Source organism: Ahaetulla prasina, chromosome 3 (genome assembly GCF_028640845.1).
Source record: "Ahaetulla prasina isolate Xishuangbanna chromosome 3, ASM2864084v1, whole genome shotgun sequence".
Lineage (NCBI taxonomy): Eukaryota > Metazoa > Chordata > Lepidosauria > Squamata > Colubridae > Ahaetulla > Ahaetulla prasina.
Genome location: NC_080541.1, coordinates 86,304,062 through 86,324,799, shown reverse-complemented (window position 1 = coordinate 86,324,799; position 20,738 = coordinate 86,304,062). Strand labels below are relative to the sequence as shown.

The following is a 20,738-nucleotide window of genomic DNA, read 5'->3' as shown; positions in this document are numbered from 1 at the left end:
GACAGGAACAGTAGGCACTTTTGTGCTCTTATGCACGCCCCTTATAGTCCTCTTAGGAATGGGGTGAGGTCAATAGTAGGCAGTTTTTGGTTGAAAATTTTGGGATTTTGAGTAGAGACTATGGAGTCAGGTAATGAGTTCCAAGTATTAACAACTCTGTTACAGAAGTCATATTTTCTGCAATCAAGTTTGAAGCGGTTGACATTTAGCTTGAATCTATTTTTTGCTCTTGTAATATTGCGATTGAAGCTGAAGTAGTCTTTTATAGGAAGGATATTGCAATAGATGATTTTGTGTGTTAAACACACACACACAAAAAGTTAGGATTTTTCTAACTGATCTGTGCTAGCCAGGATTCTGACCAACAGTTCTTGCAAACAGGTGTAACCCATGTGGAAGCATGAGTGTAACCCACTTAAAAGTAACATTTTACAAGAGTATACACTTTGAGGCAATTTCTTCTATGGTAATAAACATATGATTAATCTATGCATGTTTTATATATTTCATCTAATTTCTTCCTCATCTGATATCAATTGATTAATTTATGCATTTTACCTTTGGTTGTTTTTTATTCATTTGAACCATTTTATACTATGTCCAGGGGCCTGTTATTGGATGCATGTCCCAAAATGATACATGTGAGAGAGTGTTTGTGTGTGTAAAATAGTGAAGTAAATTAGTATGAGGGGAGAAGGGATGCCAGACCATACAAACAGAGGGAACTCTAATAGAACCATTATATTATTTTCACTAACATTGCTAAAATGTTTCTGGTTTGTTTATTACTAAATATACCCACTGCTAAATAAAGCTGTGGCTCAGTGGCTAAGATGCTGAGCTTTTCGATTGGAAGGTCGGCAATTCAGCGGTTCGAATCCCTAGTGCCGCGTAATGGGATGAGCTCCCGTTACTTGTCCAAACTTCTGCCAACCTAGCAGTTCGAAAGCACGTAAAAAATGCAAGTAGAAAAATAGGGACTACCTTTGGTGGGAAGATAACAGCATTCTGTGAGCCTTTGGCATTTAGTCATGCCAGCCACATGACCACCGAGATGTCTTCAAACAGCACTGGCTCTTTGGCTTTGAAACGGAGATGAGCAGCACCCACTAGAGTTGGGAATGACTAGCATATATGTGTGAGGGGAACATTTACTTTATCTTTAAATAAAGCTGAACTGAAGCATTTCTTGCAGAGGAAAAAAATATATCTGTGTTTTTGAAGTGAAAACTGCAATTTTGTACATGCTTAAACTGGAGATAAATCCCACTGAATTAAATGTGACTTTATTCTGGTTATAAATATTTATACTGCAATGCAGTTGTGTACTCATATACTGTGTTATTATAAAACATTAAAAGTCCAGCAATAAACTCATTAAGATAAGTAAGGGGCAAGGGTTTGGGTTTTGTTTTGTTTTTTGTTTTTTTGGTCTGGTTGTACATCATAATACAAAGTGAAAATAGTGTTTTTATCGCTTTATTGTGGACTGTCTATCAAGGAAGTAAATGAATTTGTTATACAAAAACTTATCTTCAAAGAAGGTGGAGGGTAGTTTAAAACATGTAGCAACAGGACTTCCTTTTGCTACAGAAGTTTGGAGAATAGGTTTATGAGTTACTATAATACTAAACAAAAGAAAGAAAAGAAAAAGGAACTTTTTTGAGCGTGCTTAGGTTTCTTGCTACTCTTTATAATTTGACTCTGTGTTCTTTGGAGTTTTGCAAATTGTTCCTTAAACAAGCCTTTGCCCTTGTTTACCTCTAAGTCATTGTTAAATCTCTCTGATAAAGAGGAACTTTCAGACTGAACAAAGCATCATTTGTTTTTTCAAACCACATTTTATGAATGCAAACTTTATAAGTACCTGTTTCTTGAGTAAAAAAAGTGTACATATTGGAGGACTTCCTCTCTTTTAAGAGTATCTCTTAAGTTGGATAGAGTAGGCATGCTCCATTCTCTTTCTCTTAACATTGTCATCTTTTGAGAAGTTGGAAACATGTTTTCTCTGTGGCTGCCACAGCTATTTGTGACAGCAGGGTGGGATTCAGCCGGTTCAGACTGGTTCATGCGAACTGGATGTTAATTTTACATCTGGTTCACCGAACCGGTAGTTGCAAGGACTGGCTGGCCCAGCCTTCCCTGCCCCTCCCCTCCCAGGAGTCTCCACGTGGCCCGTTTTGGATGCCAGGTAAGTGCAGCACCCACGCGGAGACTCTTGGTGGGTGAAAAATGGGCCTCTCGGAATTTCCAGAAGTCTGGAAACGGACTTGTTTCCAGCCTCCGGAGGACCTCTGGAGCCTGGGGGAGGCCATTTTCACCCCCCTGGAGGCTTGAGGAAAGCCTCCCCCCCACCATGGTGCAGGAGGCTGAGTAGGCCACGCCTACCATGGCCATGCCCACCCAGCAACTGGGCAGAGAACCGGTTGCTAAAAATTTTGAATCCCACCCCTGCAGCTTCCTATCCGTTTGCCTGGATATGATGAACCTTTGTACTGAAGATATGGTGGTTTTATTGCTATTTTACTGATTTTGTTGTAAAAATTTCCCTAAGATGATTGCATATCTTATTGCAAATCATCTATTGCATAAGAAAGGTGGCATACGCTTAATTAATCCTAACAGTGGTAAATCAACTGGGATATCCAAAAAAATAAGGCTCAGCATGATATGCCACCACATTGTAATACGACACAGCCTTTGTCCTATTGATATAACTTCAATAGATTTATGTTGGATCGAATATCCATAACAGCGTATGCTTCCTTAGCCCCTTTTCTACTGAATTGCTGCATTGAAATTATTTTTTTAAAAATCAGTGTTATTTAAATTGAGAGTTTAGACATTTTATTAACAAGCATACTAGACAATAACATTTTATATTAACTTACTTCCATTCCTTAGAGCTGTTTGAAGGAGGCTAAAGCTCAATTTCCTAGTTATTCAAAGTTCCACCTGTCCATAATTGTCAAGATTATCGAATAAACCACAATGGCTAACCTATTTGGCTAAGCCGTTTCATGTGTTTTGGTGATTTGAACACAACCAAATTAATTTAGGTGACTTAGCAGAAGGCAGCTATAATATTATTATGGTTAATCATACAAAGTTACCATACTTTACTTTGAACAGGACCTATGGGATATTTAAATTACTTACAAATGTATATCATGCACAATAGAAAGGGACACAAATCAGAAAAATACATATTCTTTGCCATTTCTTCTTTAGAAATTGAGCTGAGTTTAATTATAAATAATAAAATATGGAGTCTTTAGTACTATCCAAGCTTGGTAGTTTTCTTGAAAACATTTCATTACCAAACTAGCTAATCTCATCAGAATAAAATATATCAATTGCTTTGAGTCCTTTGCCTACTTTTCTTAATAACTCCTTTGTCTAATTAACTGTTGTAGAAAATATATAGTTACAGATAGTTCTTGACTTATGTGCCCAGTTGTACCCAATACTTCTGTTGCCAAGTGAGACAGCTGTTAAATGAGTTTTCCCCATTTTACGACCTTTCTTGTCACAGTTGTTAAGGGAATCAGTTGCTAAGTTAGTTGCTAACATGGTTGCTAACATGGTTGCTCGTGAATGTGGTTTCCCCATTGACTTGGCTTGTCAGAAGGTGATCACATGACCCTGGGACACTGAAACCACAATAAATACGACTCAGTTGCCAAGCATTTGAATTTTGATCACATGACCATGGAGGCCCTTTTGTATGTGAGGTAATGGAAAATTGTAGAGGGGCTAAGTTATGTAACTTTCCCCTTTCCTGAATACAGAGTTTACATAAAAGATTGTCTGCCAAGGCTTCAATAAAATTAGATCTATTTTGTTACGTTATAAATTTTGCTAAGGAGTTGCCTTATTTGTTGATTAAATTAGTATATTAGTTTTTAACCTAGTCCAGGTACATTGATGGTGTGACTATTTGAGTAAGTTGTTCAAACAGTCCCAAACCACTACTGCAAAGTATCACAAAAGTATAGTTTGTTATTTATCATGGTTAGAAGGGAGTGGATTATAACTTCTGAGAATTGGGAAATTCCCCATCTCACTTGCATTATCTTCTGATGAAATGAAACTCTATGAAGCATGTATTAATACTGATTTAGTCTACTTAAAAGAACTGTATCTGTTGGAAGTTACTCAATTTTCAAGCAGGAACTATCAGAAGAAGCTTTTTTTATATTTTCTCCCCAGTGTGAACATAATTTAGATAAAAAGATAGATGTGTATAATAGAAGTATCATGCCATATGTCCAGCAAAGTGGTAATTCAAGTTTTTGTGTAGTATTTCAAAAAGTGATCGACTAAAGACATACAAAGATAAAACAAATATGTTTTGAAAATGCTACTTTTAAAAACCCTATAAGTTTTTAAAGTCTTTAATCTATCTTGGGCTGCTGCAGTTAGGTTGTGACACTACATTGTGATACAGGTTTTCTCACTTTTTCTGCCCATTCTTCATATGACCATAGCTATTAGTTTAACTTCTCCATATTCACTAAGCAGTTATATTACTTTTCTTAATGCAAGCAGATTGCCTTAATATTAACACCTTATATCAGGGCTGTCAAACTCACGGCCCGCGGGCCATACCCACACCTGGTTTAGTGAAGGGGGGGAAAAGTCCCAATATGTCACATGACACCGAGAGTTTGACACCCCTGCCTTATATGGAACTACCTAAAATAACAGGCCAGGAGGAATAGGAGCCAAAGAGAATATAAATCCAACTGCAAAAATTTGAATGACCTGTAAATGGCAGCAAAGAGAGTTTACTATTTCTCTTTGCTCCCATCTAGTATTTATTTGGATTTTAGCCACCCAGATATGGTAAACCTAAACATAAAGACAGAAAATAGGCCCAAAAGTAGTTACAAGTCATCAGTTATATATATTCTTATAAAGGTAGTCCTTGTTTAGTGACCAAAATTAGAATTGACAACTCAGTTGCTAAGTGAAAAACCACAGGACTACAAGTGTGCTTACAATTTTACTTCAACTTTCGTTTGCTTTACAGCAGGGGTGTAAACTAGGAAATATGGCAAATATATGAGAGAGAAAGATATGAAGATCATAAATGTGAACATTAGTTGAAAATGTTTTCAATATCATTTAACTACAAACATTTGCTATACGAGGCAATCACTAAACAAGGACTATCTGTACTTTAGCTGTTTCTAAATTTGTGCTCTTCTGAAATGTTGATTTATAACATCTATTCCCCTAGTTAGGAATACGGTGGGAATCATTGTACAACATACCTGAAAAGTACCAAATTAATGAAGACCAGTATCATTGTAATGATATAAATGTATATTTTAAACACAATCGGAAATAAAACTTGAGTATCCTTGAAAGATGTCTTAAACTAAAAGCAACTAAAGTATTATTACTGTTCTGTTCTGTCCTTCAGTTGTATTTACAAGTCAAGCCTTCCTGTAGCAGTGAGCAACATTATGAATATTCTGGCCGATGCTGCAACAAATGTGAACCAGGTAATATGCTAACAACAATTTTCTCACACCCAAGTCAAAATTGATTTTTAAGTAAAAGAATAATCTCGTTATTATTGTTATTATTTTTAAATCTGATCACTCATAAGGGAGAGGGTGAATTGCATTCTTATAACATTTTTTTTTTTTTTTTTTTATATAAAAAGTTTTTATTGGTCAAAAAAGATTTATGCAAATACATATCAGGTATGGTAAATTTTCATTTTTCTTATACATGATAAGAATTTTACTCCAAATTTTAAACACATACAACAGCCATATGGCAAGCAGGTGAAACGAAGTAGCTAAATTTCAATCTTACATACACAATGAGGAAGGGTCAAGAATAATCAGAATATCATACGAAAGAGAATAAGGAAAACCAACACAATACCAAATATCTTTGTCACTTCCTAGTTTTGGATCTCAGAACTCTGGGTTCAGCCTGACCCAACTCCAGGGCCGCAACAGCGGCAGCCGCCTCCGCCCCATGGTCTATAACCTCCCCTTCTTCAATTCCTGGATCATCTAAATCCAAGAGGGCTTTGTGTTCCTCCACGTAGGCCGCAGCCTCCGCAATTGTACTAATTTTTTTCGTAATGCCCTCCCGGAAAATCATCAATCCCTCTGGCATCAGCCATCTGAAGCCCACTCCCTTCTGGTACAATTTGCTTGATAAAAAGTAATATTTCTTTCTCATTTCACGTACCTGTCTGGGAATCTGCCTCAGAATGGCTATCTCCCTGCCCCTATAAGTCAGTGCCCCACTCCTATGTTTTCTAAGAATTTCATCTCTCGTCTCTCTTTTCACAAATTTGACATGAACCTCTCTAGGAACTGCATGCGTGCGTGCATATTGTGAATTAACTCTATAAACTCGATCCACGTCCCAATTCATAAAATCAACACCTCTCCCAAGAAATTCTCCCAACAGTTTAGTCACAACGTCTCTCAAGTCTTCATGGTCCACTTCTTCCAAATTTTGAAACCTAAGGAAATAAGACATTTTATCCATCTGTAGTCCGAGCACAGCATTGCTTGTCATCTCCTCTTTTCTGCACTGCCCGCATCTCACCCTCAGACCTTCCACTTTCTGCTTATTTTCTGCTGAGACTTGTTGAGTATCCTTTAAATCCTTTTGGATAGTCACAATTTCTGCTCTTATTTCATCAGTTTCTTGTCCATATTAGATAACTTTTCCAGAATTCTCTCCATTTCTCCAGCAGTTGGTCTCTGACCTTTTGCCATTTAAAAAAATTTTCAAAATCCTCAGGCAAGCACAGTATCCTTATAATTTCCTCCGGATCCACCAGGGGCACTCACAGGAGCAACGAGTCCAGAGTACAGTTAGTCAACCAGGAAGCCGAAGGAAGTGATGTCATCAAGATTCTCATAGTGAAGGCGGAAGCTGGGCGCCACCATTGTTCCCCAGAGGAGGGGCCTCAAACCCTCCCTCCTAAATTTCTCCATCACCTCTTCTCTCCAGAGCTCCACAAAACCGGTAATCTTGTTATTTTAAGTTCTCCTCTCTCCAAAGTGATTCGTACTCCTTCCAGTCGCAGGGGAGAAAAAACCCCCCCGCACTCCGGAGTACTCCACTCACGTTTGCCGATATTCCCTTCCCTTCTTCATTCCTCAATTCTTCTCCGTTCCCTGTTCACCACCAGGCTGCTGCAATTATAAATCCAAAGCCCCGGTGTCACCGGGCACAGCGGCCCAGGCGACGACCAAAGTAATGGCCGCGGCCTGTGGCCTCCGAACCCCGCCGAGCCTAGGACGCGCCAGCATCGGTCCCCCCAGTCCTGTATATCGGCTGGGAGACCCCTGGCGAGCCGTCCGTGCGGCAGGTGTCCTTTTCGGAACACCTGGCCCCTAAGGGCCTCGGCGGCGGCCGGATTCGGACACTGGAGGCAGGAGAAGCCTTCCAGACGTCCGTTGCCACCGGATACCGGAAGTCGTCTCCTTATAACATTTTTTATGTCTCTCAAGAGTAGAACCAGAGGTGGGTTTCAGCAGGTTCTGACAAGTTCCGGTAGCGGAAATTTTGAGTAGTTCAGAGAACCAGTAAATACATCTCTGACTGCCCCCGCCCCCATCTATTCTCTGCCTCCTGAGTCTCAGCTGATCAGGAGGAAATGGGGATTTTGTAGTAACCTTCCCCTGGAGTGGGGAGGAATGGAGATTTTACAGTATCCTTCCCCTGCCACACCCACCAAGCCATGCTCACCAAGCCATGCCACGCCCACCAAGGCACACCCACAGAGCCAGTAGTAAAAAAATTTGAAACCCACCACTGGTGCAAACATTTTAAGGGTAAAACCAGTGGTCGGATTCCAATAATTTAACAACTGGTTCTGTGGGGCTGGCTAGGTGGTCATGTGACTGGGTGGGCATGGCCAACTTGTCGTCACTCACGGCAAGGTGGAGCGGCACCTTGCTGTGAGTGACGTCATTGGCTACACCCAGTCACATGACCCAAGCTGCAGAGACAGGGCGATTTCCTACCTTCCCCCTTCTGCTGCCTTTGGGCTGGCAAAATAAAAGCCCATTTAAAGACATTGCCTGCCTGCCAAATACTGGCAAAAGGAAGCTGGGGGGGGAAGAGAAAGGTCCATGGAAACGCCCCATTTTCCGCGCCACGCTGGATCGGGTTGGGGAGATGTGGGGGGAGCAAAAAGCCTACTTAGTCCATATGTACTCACCAGCACGACAGCAAATCTCTCTTCCAGCTCACCGGTTCAGGCATTGGGAGCTTGGCCAATTTTCTTCCAGCGCTCGTGCAGGGAATCCCAGGAGCAGCAGCATATTGCATGCTTTTCATTCCAAGCAGCCCGGACTGGAAAACACATGGCTGGGGTGGAGGAGCAGTCCTTCTTAACAAGCTCAAAACTGTTGCTGCAAGCCTGAGTTCCCCGCATGAGAGGTGCAGACTGCAAGCTGCAATTGTGAGGGCAGGCTTTTTTCAAAGCCGGTCATAGAGGGAAACAGAGATGAGTGCGCCGGAGTACCGGACTTCCAGCTCTCGTGCGGGAACCCAGACTTGCAACTCAGTTTTGAGCTTGTTAAGAAGGACTGCTCCTCCACCCCAGCCATGCGTTTTTAAGTCCGGGCTGCTTGGAGTGAAAAACATGCTGTCGAATCCCAATTCGGGGCTCGCCATACCTAGGGGGGTAGGCACGGAGCTGCAACCATCAGAGCTGGTGAGTCCAACAGCGAGCAAGGCTGCGGCTGCGGTCATGGTGGGACACATCAGGACAGCGCCAGCCTGAAGCTAGCACGTCCCCACTGGGAGGACACTTGTCCCACTGGTCAAGAGGCTGCTCACCTGCCTGGCCAGTGTCAGAAGAGAGGGAGGCAGAAAAGTTCAGCCAAGTCTTCTCCTTCTCGGCCTCAAGCAAACAGGCACATGCACCTGATGGCGCTGGGATCTTCTCCTCATAGAAGGTCCCGGCACTATGAGATGTATGCATGCTCTCTGTGTGTTTCAGGCTGAGAAGGAGACAATTTGCCCAAACTTTTCCTGCCTTGGAAGCTGTCTTTAAGTAGCAAGGGTAGGCTGTGGCAGCTGCCTTCCGAGCAGCTTCAGCCAGCCCGAAGAACAGGGCAGTGACGGCGGCAAAGGGCCAGGAGAGCAGCAGACCGTCCTCCTGGCCTGGTCTGGCCATGAGTGGCACCGGCAGGCAATGGGGTGTGCGGCTGCTGGAAGTCCAAACAGGGTAGAACTGGTAGAATCCCACCACTGGGTAAAACCCACACTGGGGTTTTAAATGCCAAGCTGTGGAGCAAAAATTCAAAGAGCAAGTTATAGGCAGTCCTAAATTATACAAGAGTCCGAGCTGTTGTATAATAACTCTTTGAAATTACCACGGACTTCAAAAACAACTACCTATGACTTGTCCTTGAAGTTATGACTCCTACACACAAGCAAACATACACATGTAAGGTGGTTACATTTCAGATACTTGGCAACTGTCTTGTATTTATAACTGATTGCAGATTCTTGCAGTCACATTATCCCAATTTATGATTTTTTTGCTGTTTTTCCAATAAAAACACCCATTGGATATGCTGGATTTGCTTAATCACTACATGGCTCACAATCACGAATCTGTATAGTAACTAGCTCAGTATTACCGGTATCTCATCTCAAGATGAATCTGGCAGGGTAATTTGAAAAGGGAAATTGTAGAATGTTTACTTATTGAGATAACTAACAGAGATTTATATTCCTGGTTAAAAAATTTAAATTTAAAGATAGCCTTTATTATTTGAAGGAAGATGTAGAGGCTACTCAGAACTGTGTTTGCCAGTTATCTCCTCAAGCTGTGTATTCTGAATTGGTTAATTTATCAATGCCATGTCTCCCGCACTGATATTTAGGAATATGGGTTCTACACAGCAGCTGGGAAAACCTTGAGTCTCAAAGGATAAATCAGTTTAGAAAGAAGTTTTCTGAACTCAACTCATTTTGAACAATTTCCTCCTAGGTGGTCATGCTCAGAACAGACAGTGCTTCTGAATCACATAAGCTATTTAAAGAGGATGAATCATAGCTTCAGCATTTAAAACCAATTAGAAGATGCCTTCAAGGGAGAACTTGAAAGACTTGTGGTGCTTCCAGGCAGATTCTGTTATAATGTGAAAAGCCATTGTGTGCTTATTTCTTCCTTTTCTCTGAATTTTTGAAATACAAATAATGGGGAAAATGTGGGAATACAGGTAGTCCTCAACTAACAACCACAATTTAGCCCAAAATTTATGTTGCTAAATGAAAACACTTTTTAAGTGAGTTTTGTCTCATTTTACTATTTTTCTTGCCACAGTCGTTAAGTGAATCACTTCAGTTGTTAAATTAGTAACATGGTTGTTGAGTGAATGTGGCTTTTCCATTGACATTGCTTGTCAGAAACAAAAAAAACCTGATAACATGATTCTGTGACATTGCAGCCGTCATAAATATGAACCAGTTGCAAAGCATCTGAATTTTGATCACATGACTGTGGGGAGGCAGCAGCGGTCATAAGTGTGAAAAATGGTCATAAGTCACTTTTTGAGCGCTGCTGCAACTTTGAACGGTTACTGAGTGAACTGTTGTAAGTTGAAGACTACCTGTATTACAAATGGAAAACAATAACTGGGCAATCTATTGTATAAGTTCTCGCGCATAAGGCAGGGGGATTGTACATTATAAACATTTTGAAATTCTGTGTTTTACATAGACAGTGATTGTTTACTACCTCATATCCAAGCTAACTACATGCTTCACTATGAATTGTCCAATTCTGTTGTTAAATCAATTTGATTAAGCAAGTGTTTGATTCTGATCGTGTAATAAGCATTTAAACTGATGGCATTATAATGGTTTTGGTTGTTCAGTCCACTTATTCAGCCATAATTGGCCATATTTTGCCATGTGCTGACTCCATGTAGGCCTGAGAGAGTCAATATTGCTAATTCCGAAGTATTTAACATTTCATCACTCTTTTCTGTTATTCTTCTCAGGAAAGTACATGGCCAAAAAATGCACTGCCTTTTCAGAGACTGTATGCAAACCCTGTGGCTCAAATGAGTATATGGACATCTGGAATGAAGAGGAAAAGTGCTTTCTTCATAAAATATGTGATAGGGGTAAGGGAAACACATGAACTGTTATATTGCTTCTCATTTATCAGGGAGATGACTTTTAGGAGAGAGATGAAGACTTATTTTGAGTTGGTATAGGTGGCAGGACAGGAACAGTTGGAAAAGAGGGATATGCAATAGAACAAGGGTCCCAAAATCTTTTAGAGCTTTAATCAAAATCTCTTTGAATCAGTGGTGGGTTGCTATTGGTTCGGGAGAACTGGTAGTAAAAATATGTAGTCGCTCGCAGAACCGGTAGCCTTCCGGGTGCACTTCAAGGTGTTGGTTATCACCTTTAAAGCGCTCCATGGCTTAGGACCAGGTTATTTACGAGACCGCCTTCTGCCACCGATAGCCTCCCAATGACCTGTGCGCTCACACAGAGTGGGCCTCCTCAGGGTGCCATCGACCAAACAATGTCGGTTGGCGGCCCCCAGGGGGAGGGCCTTCTCTGTGACAGCACCAGCCCTTTGGAATGAGCTGCCTCCCGGGTTACGCCAACTCCCCGACCTCCGGACCTTCAAACGTGAATTGAAGACTTTATTATTTCATCGTGCAGGACTAGCCTAAGTATAATTTTAATTGTAATTTTAAATGAGTTTTATGTCGGTCTTGGACCGTTTTAGTTGATCTGGCCATTAAATATTTGGTTTTAATTTGTTTTTAAAATTCTTATTTGTATTTGGTGTTTTTAATGTGGCTGTAAACCGGCCTAGGTCCTTCGGGAGAAGGGCGGTATAGAAAATAAATAAATAAACAAACAAATAAACAAACAAACAAACAAACAAACAAACCAACCAACCAACCAACCAACCAACCAGTAGTAATGGCTGGCTGGCCATGAACCGGGAATAAAAAAATTTGGAACCCACCCCTGCTTGTCAGGACAGCTCTCAAAAAATGACTGCTTAGATTACAAGAATCTTGCCATATGCATGGCCCATCCCAAAACACGAATATCCCAGAAGCAAATCGATGAGGTCTGAGAGAAATAACATAGTCAAGGTACTGTATGTAAAAGATGGGGTATGAACATCAAAGTTTAGATCCTATCTTTGCACCCAGGTTCCAATCCTGAATTTGGGTCAATTAGATTCTCTTAACCCTTGACTGAGAAGTTGAAAACATCTACCATGTACTCGACCAGCACGGTAAATTACAATACATAACCTTCAGTGAAGAGACTTGTATAAACTCCTACAACATTGAACAACATCATGCTCAGCTGTGACATTCAATTCTAGTCCATTTTTTCTGCAGTAAACCATGAACATTCAGTTTTTCCATAAGACTGTCTTCAAATCATCCTGAAATGGATTGATTTGAGCTGATAGTAAAATATTCAACACAACGACACAAGCATGCCACAAGCTGAGCATGAACACATATATCTCACCAAAGCAAAACATACAGCAAAATAGAAAGAAAGAATACTCTTGGCTCTCTGCCATACCCTTTAGTTCTGTAGAAAAGTGCCCCCCCCAACCTTTTGGGCACCAGGAACTGGTTCCACGGCAAGAGGTTTTTCCACGGACTGGAGGGGGCATGATTACGCATATTCTGACCTTCCTGAGTCAGTAAAACATGAGTAGTCCCAAAAACCTTGTTTTATTTTAAAAGCTGTGAATTCTGTCCATTCACTGATAAGTCCCAAATAGTTGTAAAGAGTTCTTCGGGATAAGGCTGATAATCACCCACCTTTATCTTCCTTGACACACTGCCGAAGACCTAATTGGCAAAGCTACACGGAGTCCAGAATCAAACAGAGCTTCAGACTTTAAACTGCACAGAATTAACAACGTTGCTTTCTGCAAATGCCCACTTGCCTTTGCTCTTCTTTTAAGTCTTATGGGAGGGGCCAATCATCTCCAAGCCTTACTCCCAAGCTGTCCCTTTTGTTTTAACTGTTCTTGCCTTCTGGCAGCTCTGCGCACGCGCACACTGTTCCTCTGCCTCGCTGAGGTCCAACTCTGGAGGCTCCAGAGGCAGCACGTACCTCCCATATGGCCCTTTCTCTGCCTCTGACACAGAGCCCTCGTCTGAGCCTTCCCCACACTCCAGGACTGGCCCACGTTCCTCCCCACCTCCTCACTGTTTGACTCTGCTGCCAGCTCTGCAGGCTGCTGGTGGACCAGCACTGTATGCTCACTGCAACCCACAGAATGGGCTTCACTTGTTTGCGCAGCCTGGGGTTGGGGATCCCTGCTGTAGAATGTTCTTCATCAGCCCTTGATTCAAGGACACTTATCAGCTTCAAAATACAGGACTATAACTATATTGTGATTTTTTAAAAAATTAGGTAATTTCTTAGAAAGAAATTTCTTAGAAAGGCAAGCAAAAGGTGGGTATTACTTGAGTTCATTTAGGTACCATATTTGAAATCCTACAAGAAAAAGGACATCTCTATTTAAATCATCCCTTTAGCCTCCATAAAGAGATTTCTTGTGTAACCCTTATAACCACCTACAACATTGAGCAACATCATGATCAACTGTGACATTGAACTCTAGACCATGAACACTCAGTTTTTCCATAAGACTCTCTTCAGTTCTCACCACTTACCACATATTTACTTGTTTCCCTATAGTTTCATTTACGGTACGATTGATTGACAGTTTGAATGTTTATTATTGCTCAATACTTGACATAGCAGCTAATACTTGTTCCTTGTATATCACTTCGAATTGCAACAGGCAGCATTCAGAATTGGTCTTGAATTAGGAAATCTGTATGTTATGCAAGCAGCAACATTGCCTCACTTGAAAAGAATGCTCAGTTGTATGTCTGTTATGTTACAAACTTTATGTCAACTTTCATTTCCACCTGCTTTCCCCTTTTTTTGCATTTAAAGGAAAAGCTTTAATAGAAGTGATTCCAGGAAACAGCACATTCCAAAGACAATGTGCCTGTACTGCTGGCTACCATTGGAACAGAGACTGTGATTGTTGTCGGCGAAACACAAAATGCTCTCCTGGTTCTGGAGTGAAATTTCCCAGTAAGATTTAAATTAACATCTCTGAAAGTTATATTTTATTTGTCAATCGTGCTGAATGTACCGTACTACTTATGAGCTGGATTGATAGTGGAGGTGTCCTGATAATGTGGTTTTCTTCCACATTGCTAGATATTAGATACCTAAAACTATGCCACTGAAATTGGGGTAAATTTCAGTCCTGGGTGATCTGCCTCAATTAATCTTATAATGTAATATCTTATTTTTTCATTCTTTTGTCTGATTGTTAGTTAATAGTTTTATCACGGGAGGACTAGTGCATAGAAATAATACTTAAACATCATGTTGGTTATTTAGCATGTCCTTGGTATTATAATAGCATGAAAGTGTAGGTGTATATCTCTATGTATTGAACCTGTTTATATGCAGAAATAATCAGTGTGCTTGTTTCCAATGCCTTGAAACATTTAAAAACCAGTGTTATATTTTATCCAATAAATAAATAGTCAGAAAGGCTGAAGTGTTCTAAATAGTGCACTTCAATGTGTGCAAAAATATAACTTAAATATCTGGTTATCAGCAAATTGTTTTCAAGTGATGCTTTTCAGAGAAGTGGTGCTCTGCTCAGCATGTTGTTATATTTCCACAGTACAGCAAGATAAGAATACAGTGTGCGTACCATGTCCCACTGGTTATTTTTCTAATGTCTCCTCTGCAACTGATCCATGCAAAGCCTGGACAAAGTAAGTTTCATATACATTTAACAGTGCACTAATAAAGACACAAAGGAAATCTTTGGATGTCTGTGTTGTATTGTATTTAGAAACACTGATGTTGGTTGCAGAAAATGAAATAATTTGTCATTGCCAGTCTCCGAACATTAGAATCTAGAAATCCTCACTTACTTGATCATGCATATTTAGTGATATGAACATATGAATATTAAAATTGCTTTAATTTTGTAATAATGGCTGCGTTTGCTCCTTTTCTCAGCACCAATTCTTAAGTATTTGCATTTTATCTAAAATTGAGACCTGCAGTAGGGCAGCGTTTTTCCACCTCAGCAACTTTAACATATAGAGACGTCATCTCCCAGAGTTCCTTGGGAGATAAAGTCCACATATCTCAAAATTGCGGAGGTTGAGAAACACAGCAATAGGAAAATGAGAAATAGATCGTGAAACAAAAAGGAAGTAGGAATATTATTTACTCTTTGAAGTTAAGGAAATTCATTTCTCTTCCATTTCTTTCTTTTCGTTAGTTAAAATGAATTGAATAAGCAGAAAAATTAATTGTTCATTTAAGTATGAAAACAGGGGTGCCCAACCTATGGGCCGCAGCCGACTAGTGGGCCATGAGGGTTTGCAGCCAGGCTGCAGAAACTGCCGGTGACCGTGCACGTCCATGCGCATCCTCATTTGCGCAAGTAGCAGGCAAGCGCGCATGCACACTCCATTTAAGTGAGCAATAGGCGTGCATGCATGCCAGTTGCACAAAAGGAGCTGCGCGCTCACTTGCTGGCCACTTGCGTGGAAACATCCTCTCCCCCCCCCCCCCAGTCTACAAAGCCAGAAACGTTAGGGAACTCTGATTTAAGTTAATATGAATAAGAACTACCCTAAAAAAATTGAAGTATTTTTAAAATTGTTTTAACTGAGTAGCAATTAGGGATCACCATAATGCAATTTATTGTAAACCCATCTGTTATGACATAGTGTTACTGTGTGATATGTCATGATAACCTAGTTCAACAAAACTTGGTTTAAAAATTCTGACGTAGTGTTAGATCTATATATATATATTTTTTGTCACAACAGTATACACAAACAAATGTCATAGATAAAACAACATATCTTGAAGAAAATATATATATATATATAATTAAAATTATGCATCAACAATATTAATTGGATATAATGAAGGGAACAATAGGACAGGAACGGTAGGCACATTTGTGCTCTTATGCACGCCCCTTATAGTCCTCTCAGGAATGGGGTGAGGTCAATAGTAGACAGCTTTTGGTTGAAGATTTTGGGATTTTGAGTAGAGACTATGGAGTCAGGTAATGAGTTCCAAGCATTAACAACTCTGTTACAGAAGTCATATTTTCTGCAATCAAGTTTGAAGCGATTGACATATAGCTTGAATCTATTTTTTGCTCTTGTAATATTGTGATTGAAGCTGAAGTAGTATTTTATAGGAAGGATATGCAATAGATGATTTTGTGTGTTAAACACAGGTCATGTCGAAGTCAACGGAGTTGTAAGTTTTCTAATCCCAGGATTTCAAGTCTGTCGGTATAAGATATTCTGTTGTTTTCGGAGGAGTGAAGAACTCTTCTAGTAAAATATTTTTGGACTCGTTCTATTGTATTTATGTCAGAGATGTGGTATGAGTTCCAGACGGATGAGCTGTATTCAAGAATAGGTCTGGCAAATGTTTTGTATGCTCTAGTTAGTAGTGTAGAGTTTTTTGAAAAGAAGCTACGTAATATTAGGTTTACAACTCTTAGGGCCTTTTTTGCTATGTAGTTGCAGTGGGCTTTGGCATTTAGGTCATTTGATATGAGAACTCCAAGATCTTTGACGGGTGGGGGTCGTCAGTTAAGTAATGTCCATCAAGTTTGTACTTGATTTTGGTGTTTTTTTTTCCAATATGTAAGACTGAGCATTTGCTGGTTGAGATTTGGAGTTGCCAATCGGAAATTAAGTCGAGGTCTTCTTGAAGGGTAGAAGTATTATTAGTGGTATTAAATAGTTCGACATCATCAGCAAAGAGAACATATATGCAAGTACAATCACTGGCTTGCTGTAGAAAACTAACAGGCCTCTTTACTGATCATTAATTCTCACAGAGACTTAACAGGACTAAACAGTGTAGGAATAAATATTTACAAATTTGGTTTTGAACTTCGTTATACATGAAATTGGCTTTCTTTTTCCTCTTTTGTCTTAATATCAATGTCAGCCTTCTACAGTCTGCTTCTCTCCAGATCGGATAGCCTGATATACCATATCATTCCCATGTGGTGGGGAATTATGGGAGAGGTTGTAGAGAGTCCATGTGACTCTGGGGGAAATAGGGAAGAATTATCATATATGAGCAAAGAGGATTAAAACATTCCTTAAAGCCTGGGAAACAAGATAGTATTTGGAAAATATCATGTAGGATTCTCCCTAGTTCACTGGAATGTAAAAGGGAGTGGAAGCAGGCTTATAAGATTCTCTTATTACAGCCTACGGTATTTTAATATAATTCTAGTCTTCCTGTGGAATTTGTTTCTTGATCTGATCCACTTTATAGATTGGCAGGAGTCCTATCATATCTAAAGAACACAAAAATTTACTAAAGGAAATAGAGTATAAGGTATGAATGTCATTGCATCAAGCATTGCCTCGCTACCTCTTTATGCTATTGGTATGTTCTCCAAAACATACATTACTTTATTAGCATGTCTCAACCAAAAACAATATAATTTATCACTTTCCATTTTATTTAATTTAGTTGTACAGCTTTGGGAACTGAGGAAAAGATCCCTGGGAATAATTGGTCTGATGCAGTTTGTAAGATACAAGAGAAAACACATTCAGAAGATGGTAAATACGAAAGCACCAACTGAACCGTAATATTATTTTAAGATTTCTGGCATTTCTATAATTAAAGTTATCCTTTGTTTTGGTTTCATCCCATGATATGGTGAACTGCTCAATAGCTTCAGTAATGCTATGAGTGATGTTAGCAGGAGCTCCTGGTAAGGTTTCATTGCTGGTAAAAGTCAATTGGAGTTGGGTAGCTAATCATTCCAAATAAATAAAATTCCAAAAGGTAAGAGTGAGACTAATAAAAATCCACAACAGAGCTAAGGATAGGTAGAGGGGTCTAGGGCAGAAGGAAAGCCAACTTGCCTATTAAGTAGGAACTCCACAATCAAACTCCAAAAAAGAAATGGCAAATTGCTTTGGTATTTTGACAATAAATGTATATGAGCATGGCTGAAATATGAAGTAAGGTTTAAATGCCAAATGATGAGAATGTGAAGCAGGAAGGCCCTCTTCCAATTATTGGGGAACTATATTGAATTTGTGTGAATAGAACTGAATGTGATGACATGACTAAACCAAAGATAATCCAATCACTGATGGTTTCAGTATTGAAAGCAGTTTCTTGTTTTACAAGGACATGTGCAATTGTAACATGAAAAGCATGAACCAAGAAGACTTTGAAATTGTAAATGCATAAATGAAGTGAATGAATTTGGTGGACATCAGTGGGCCACTTTAGATTAATAATAAATGATTATATGAGAATTGCCTAGGGCAGGAGACAAAATAAAAGAGAAATAGATCAGTCGGCCCTACATGAAGTAATGGAGATCCTATTCAAAAAGGGATTTGGGCTATTGAGATGAGGCGACTGCATTGTCAAGGCAGACAGCCCATCCAATTTGTCTCAGTAAAGAAATTTGGGTAGCCTGAAGCTACAACATTCTAGTATTAAGGGAGCAGGATGAAATGCATCCAGGTTAGAGAGTTTGCGGATTGCCTGAAATATATATCGCATCCTGAACAAATCTTCAGGATGTGCCAAGGATATTCTGGGCTGGGCAGTTTTGATACTGCAGCACTGAGTAACAGCATGATGGAATTTTCCATTCAGGAAGACTTTCTGAGTATATTGGATTACCTGTAGTGTGCTTCAGAGCTGACCAGCATGGTCAATCTTTGGTAGCTACAGGATTGTAAAGTTACAACAGCACTGAACGAGTAGCATTTACAACCAGTCCTCATAATTGGGGCTGTTACCAAATCCCTGCAGTAACATGATTGAGATCCAGGCACTTGGTGACTGGCTCACAACTCCTAGCTTCCAACAAGCTAGTCAGTGGGGAAACTAGCAGATTACAAAAGATGACCACATGATAACACACTTAATGAAGGCATGGAATTTAGGTAACAATTGGAAGTGCTGGAACTGTTTCCACTAAGCGGTATAGTCACATAACATTGTGCTTCCTGGCTACCTTGCTTAGCAATGATCCTAACTGCTATCATTAAGCATGGACTACCAATAAAGACTCAGTATCTTCTATGCCAGGGGTCCCCAACCCCCAGTCCATGGATTGGCACTGGTCCGTGGCACGCCAGAAACCGGGCCGCACAAACAAGCGAAGCCCCATCTGCAGCACATGAAACCATACCCCCTCCAGTCCACGGAAAAAAACCCCTCTCTCTATGGAACTAGTCCCTGATGCCCAAAAGGTTGGGGGCCATTGTTCTAGGCTACTTCACAGAACCAGCTAGGTTGAAAACTTACTAGAATAATATATGTGCACATGGAATAGAGCCTGTTCTTGTTCTGCTGCCCCTCATGCGCTCAGATATATTGGATTCTCGACAAATAATCATCAACAACTTGAACTATTGTTGTAGTTCAGCTGTTTGGGACAGGAGGACCATAGTATGACTTACTTCAAAATGAGGTGGGCCATGCACAATACCTTCAAAATATCTTAACATTGTATCTGCTTTTCCCAGCATGAAAATTCATGACTAAAAGTTAATCTTAGATGTGGATAGAGTATGTGTGAATTATCTTGCAAGACACAAATAGTGCAAGCATAGATTGAAAATTGCATATACTGTAAACTATAACCAGCTTCTAGTTTGTCCTGTGATGTTTCCATTTTCAATAATGAAATACAGTGAAATTTAATAATCAACCACTGCAATGTTTCCCTGTGCCATTTGATTAAGAAGGTTTGTTTGTTTTTTAAAAAACCAAATCCAAAATGATATTTCCTGAGTCTAAACTTTATAATTCATTGTCAGTTTTTCATTTTCCAGAAAACAAGAAATTATTTTATGTGTTGATTGTTCCATTCCTCCTCATTGCCTTGGCTGCTATAATTATCCTTACTGTATGTTATCGAAGTAAGGGAAGACTACTGACAGGTATGTAACATCTAACGACTTCTTATATTATTATTAAAAAAAACTACATTTAACAGACATTTTTATTTAAATCTCTTAATTTGGTTATTATAAAAGCCAGATTACTTTTTTACGCTTTTCTTTTTATATATCATTTAAGTTCTAACTTTTAGATGTCCATGGCAATTTTCACAAATGTACCCCTGCGATGTAAGGATATGTGCAATGTTTTCTAGGCTGAAGGTCACCACTTGGTGTGAAGGTGGTATCTTGGCAGCTACAACTGGAAAAGTGAGGCCAGAGCAAAGAAGTTTCTGCAGGCAGGACAGAAGCCAAGTTTGACATATTTAAGTTAGAATTTAAATTAAATAGAGTTGATTGTGATTACTGCCTATGTAATAATGTCTGTGTTGCATGAGAAATTGGGGGAAGGACACATACAGTAAGGCTGCCAATTGTGTAACTCCGATCTACAGCTAAGGACTCTGTCCCTCTTACAACTTCAGAAGCAACTCTTTCAAGCCATTTCTTGAGCCAAAAATAAATGAAAAGAGCTATACCCATAGATGCTTTATTAAAGTAATTAATGGAAGTGTGCAATTATTGTATTGCCCAGCTCTTTGATCGTCACATTTATATCATATTGTATGTCAGGCTCTAGAACGGTGGCTGACAGGCACACAAATATTTATGTCTGTTTCAAAGGAAGATTTAATTGCAAGT

At 39.8% G+C, this 20,738-nt stretch overlaps 1 protein-coding gene across 4 annotated transcripts in view; it reads left to right on the top strand.

The window, feature by feature from the left end:
• Positions 1-20,738, top strand: part of TNFRSF11A (TNF receptor superfamily member 11a) — a 50,584-nt gene that overhangs the window by 21,144 nt on the left and 8,702 nt on the right. For 2 of the 4 annotated variants that reach the window (XM_058178060.1, XM_058178059.1), the window contains exons 2-7: positions 5,432-5,513; positions 11,013-11,138; positions 13,984-14,127; positions 14,735-14,828; positions 17,590-17,681; positions 19,929-20,036. In XM_058178060.1, the coding sequence (XP_058034043.1) occupies positions 5,432-5,513; positions 11,013-11,138; positions 13,984-14,127; positions 14,735-14,828; positions 17,590-17,681; positions 19,929-20,036 (646 nt within the window). Of the gene's footprint in view, positions 1-5,431; positions 5,514-11,012; positions 11,139-13,983; positions 14,128-14,734; positions 14,829-17,589; positions 17,682-19,913; positions 20,037-20,738 lie in introns of all 4 variants that reach the window. The other 2 variants (XM_058178058.1, XM_058178057.1) reach the window with 1 other exon arrangement.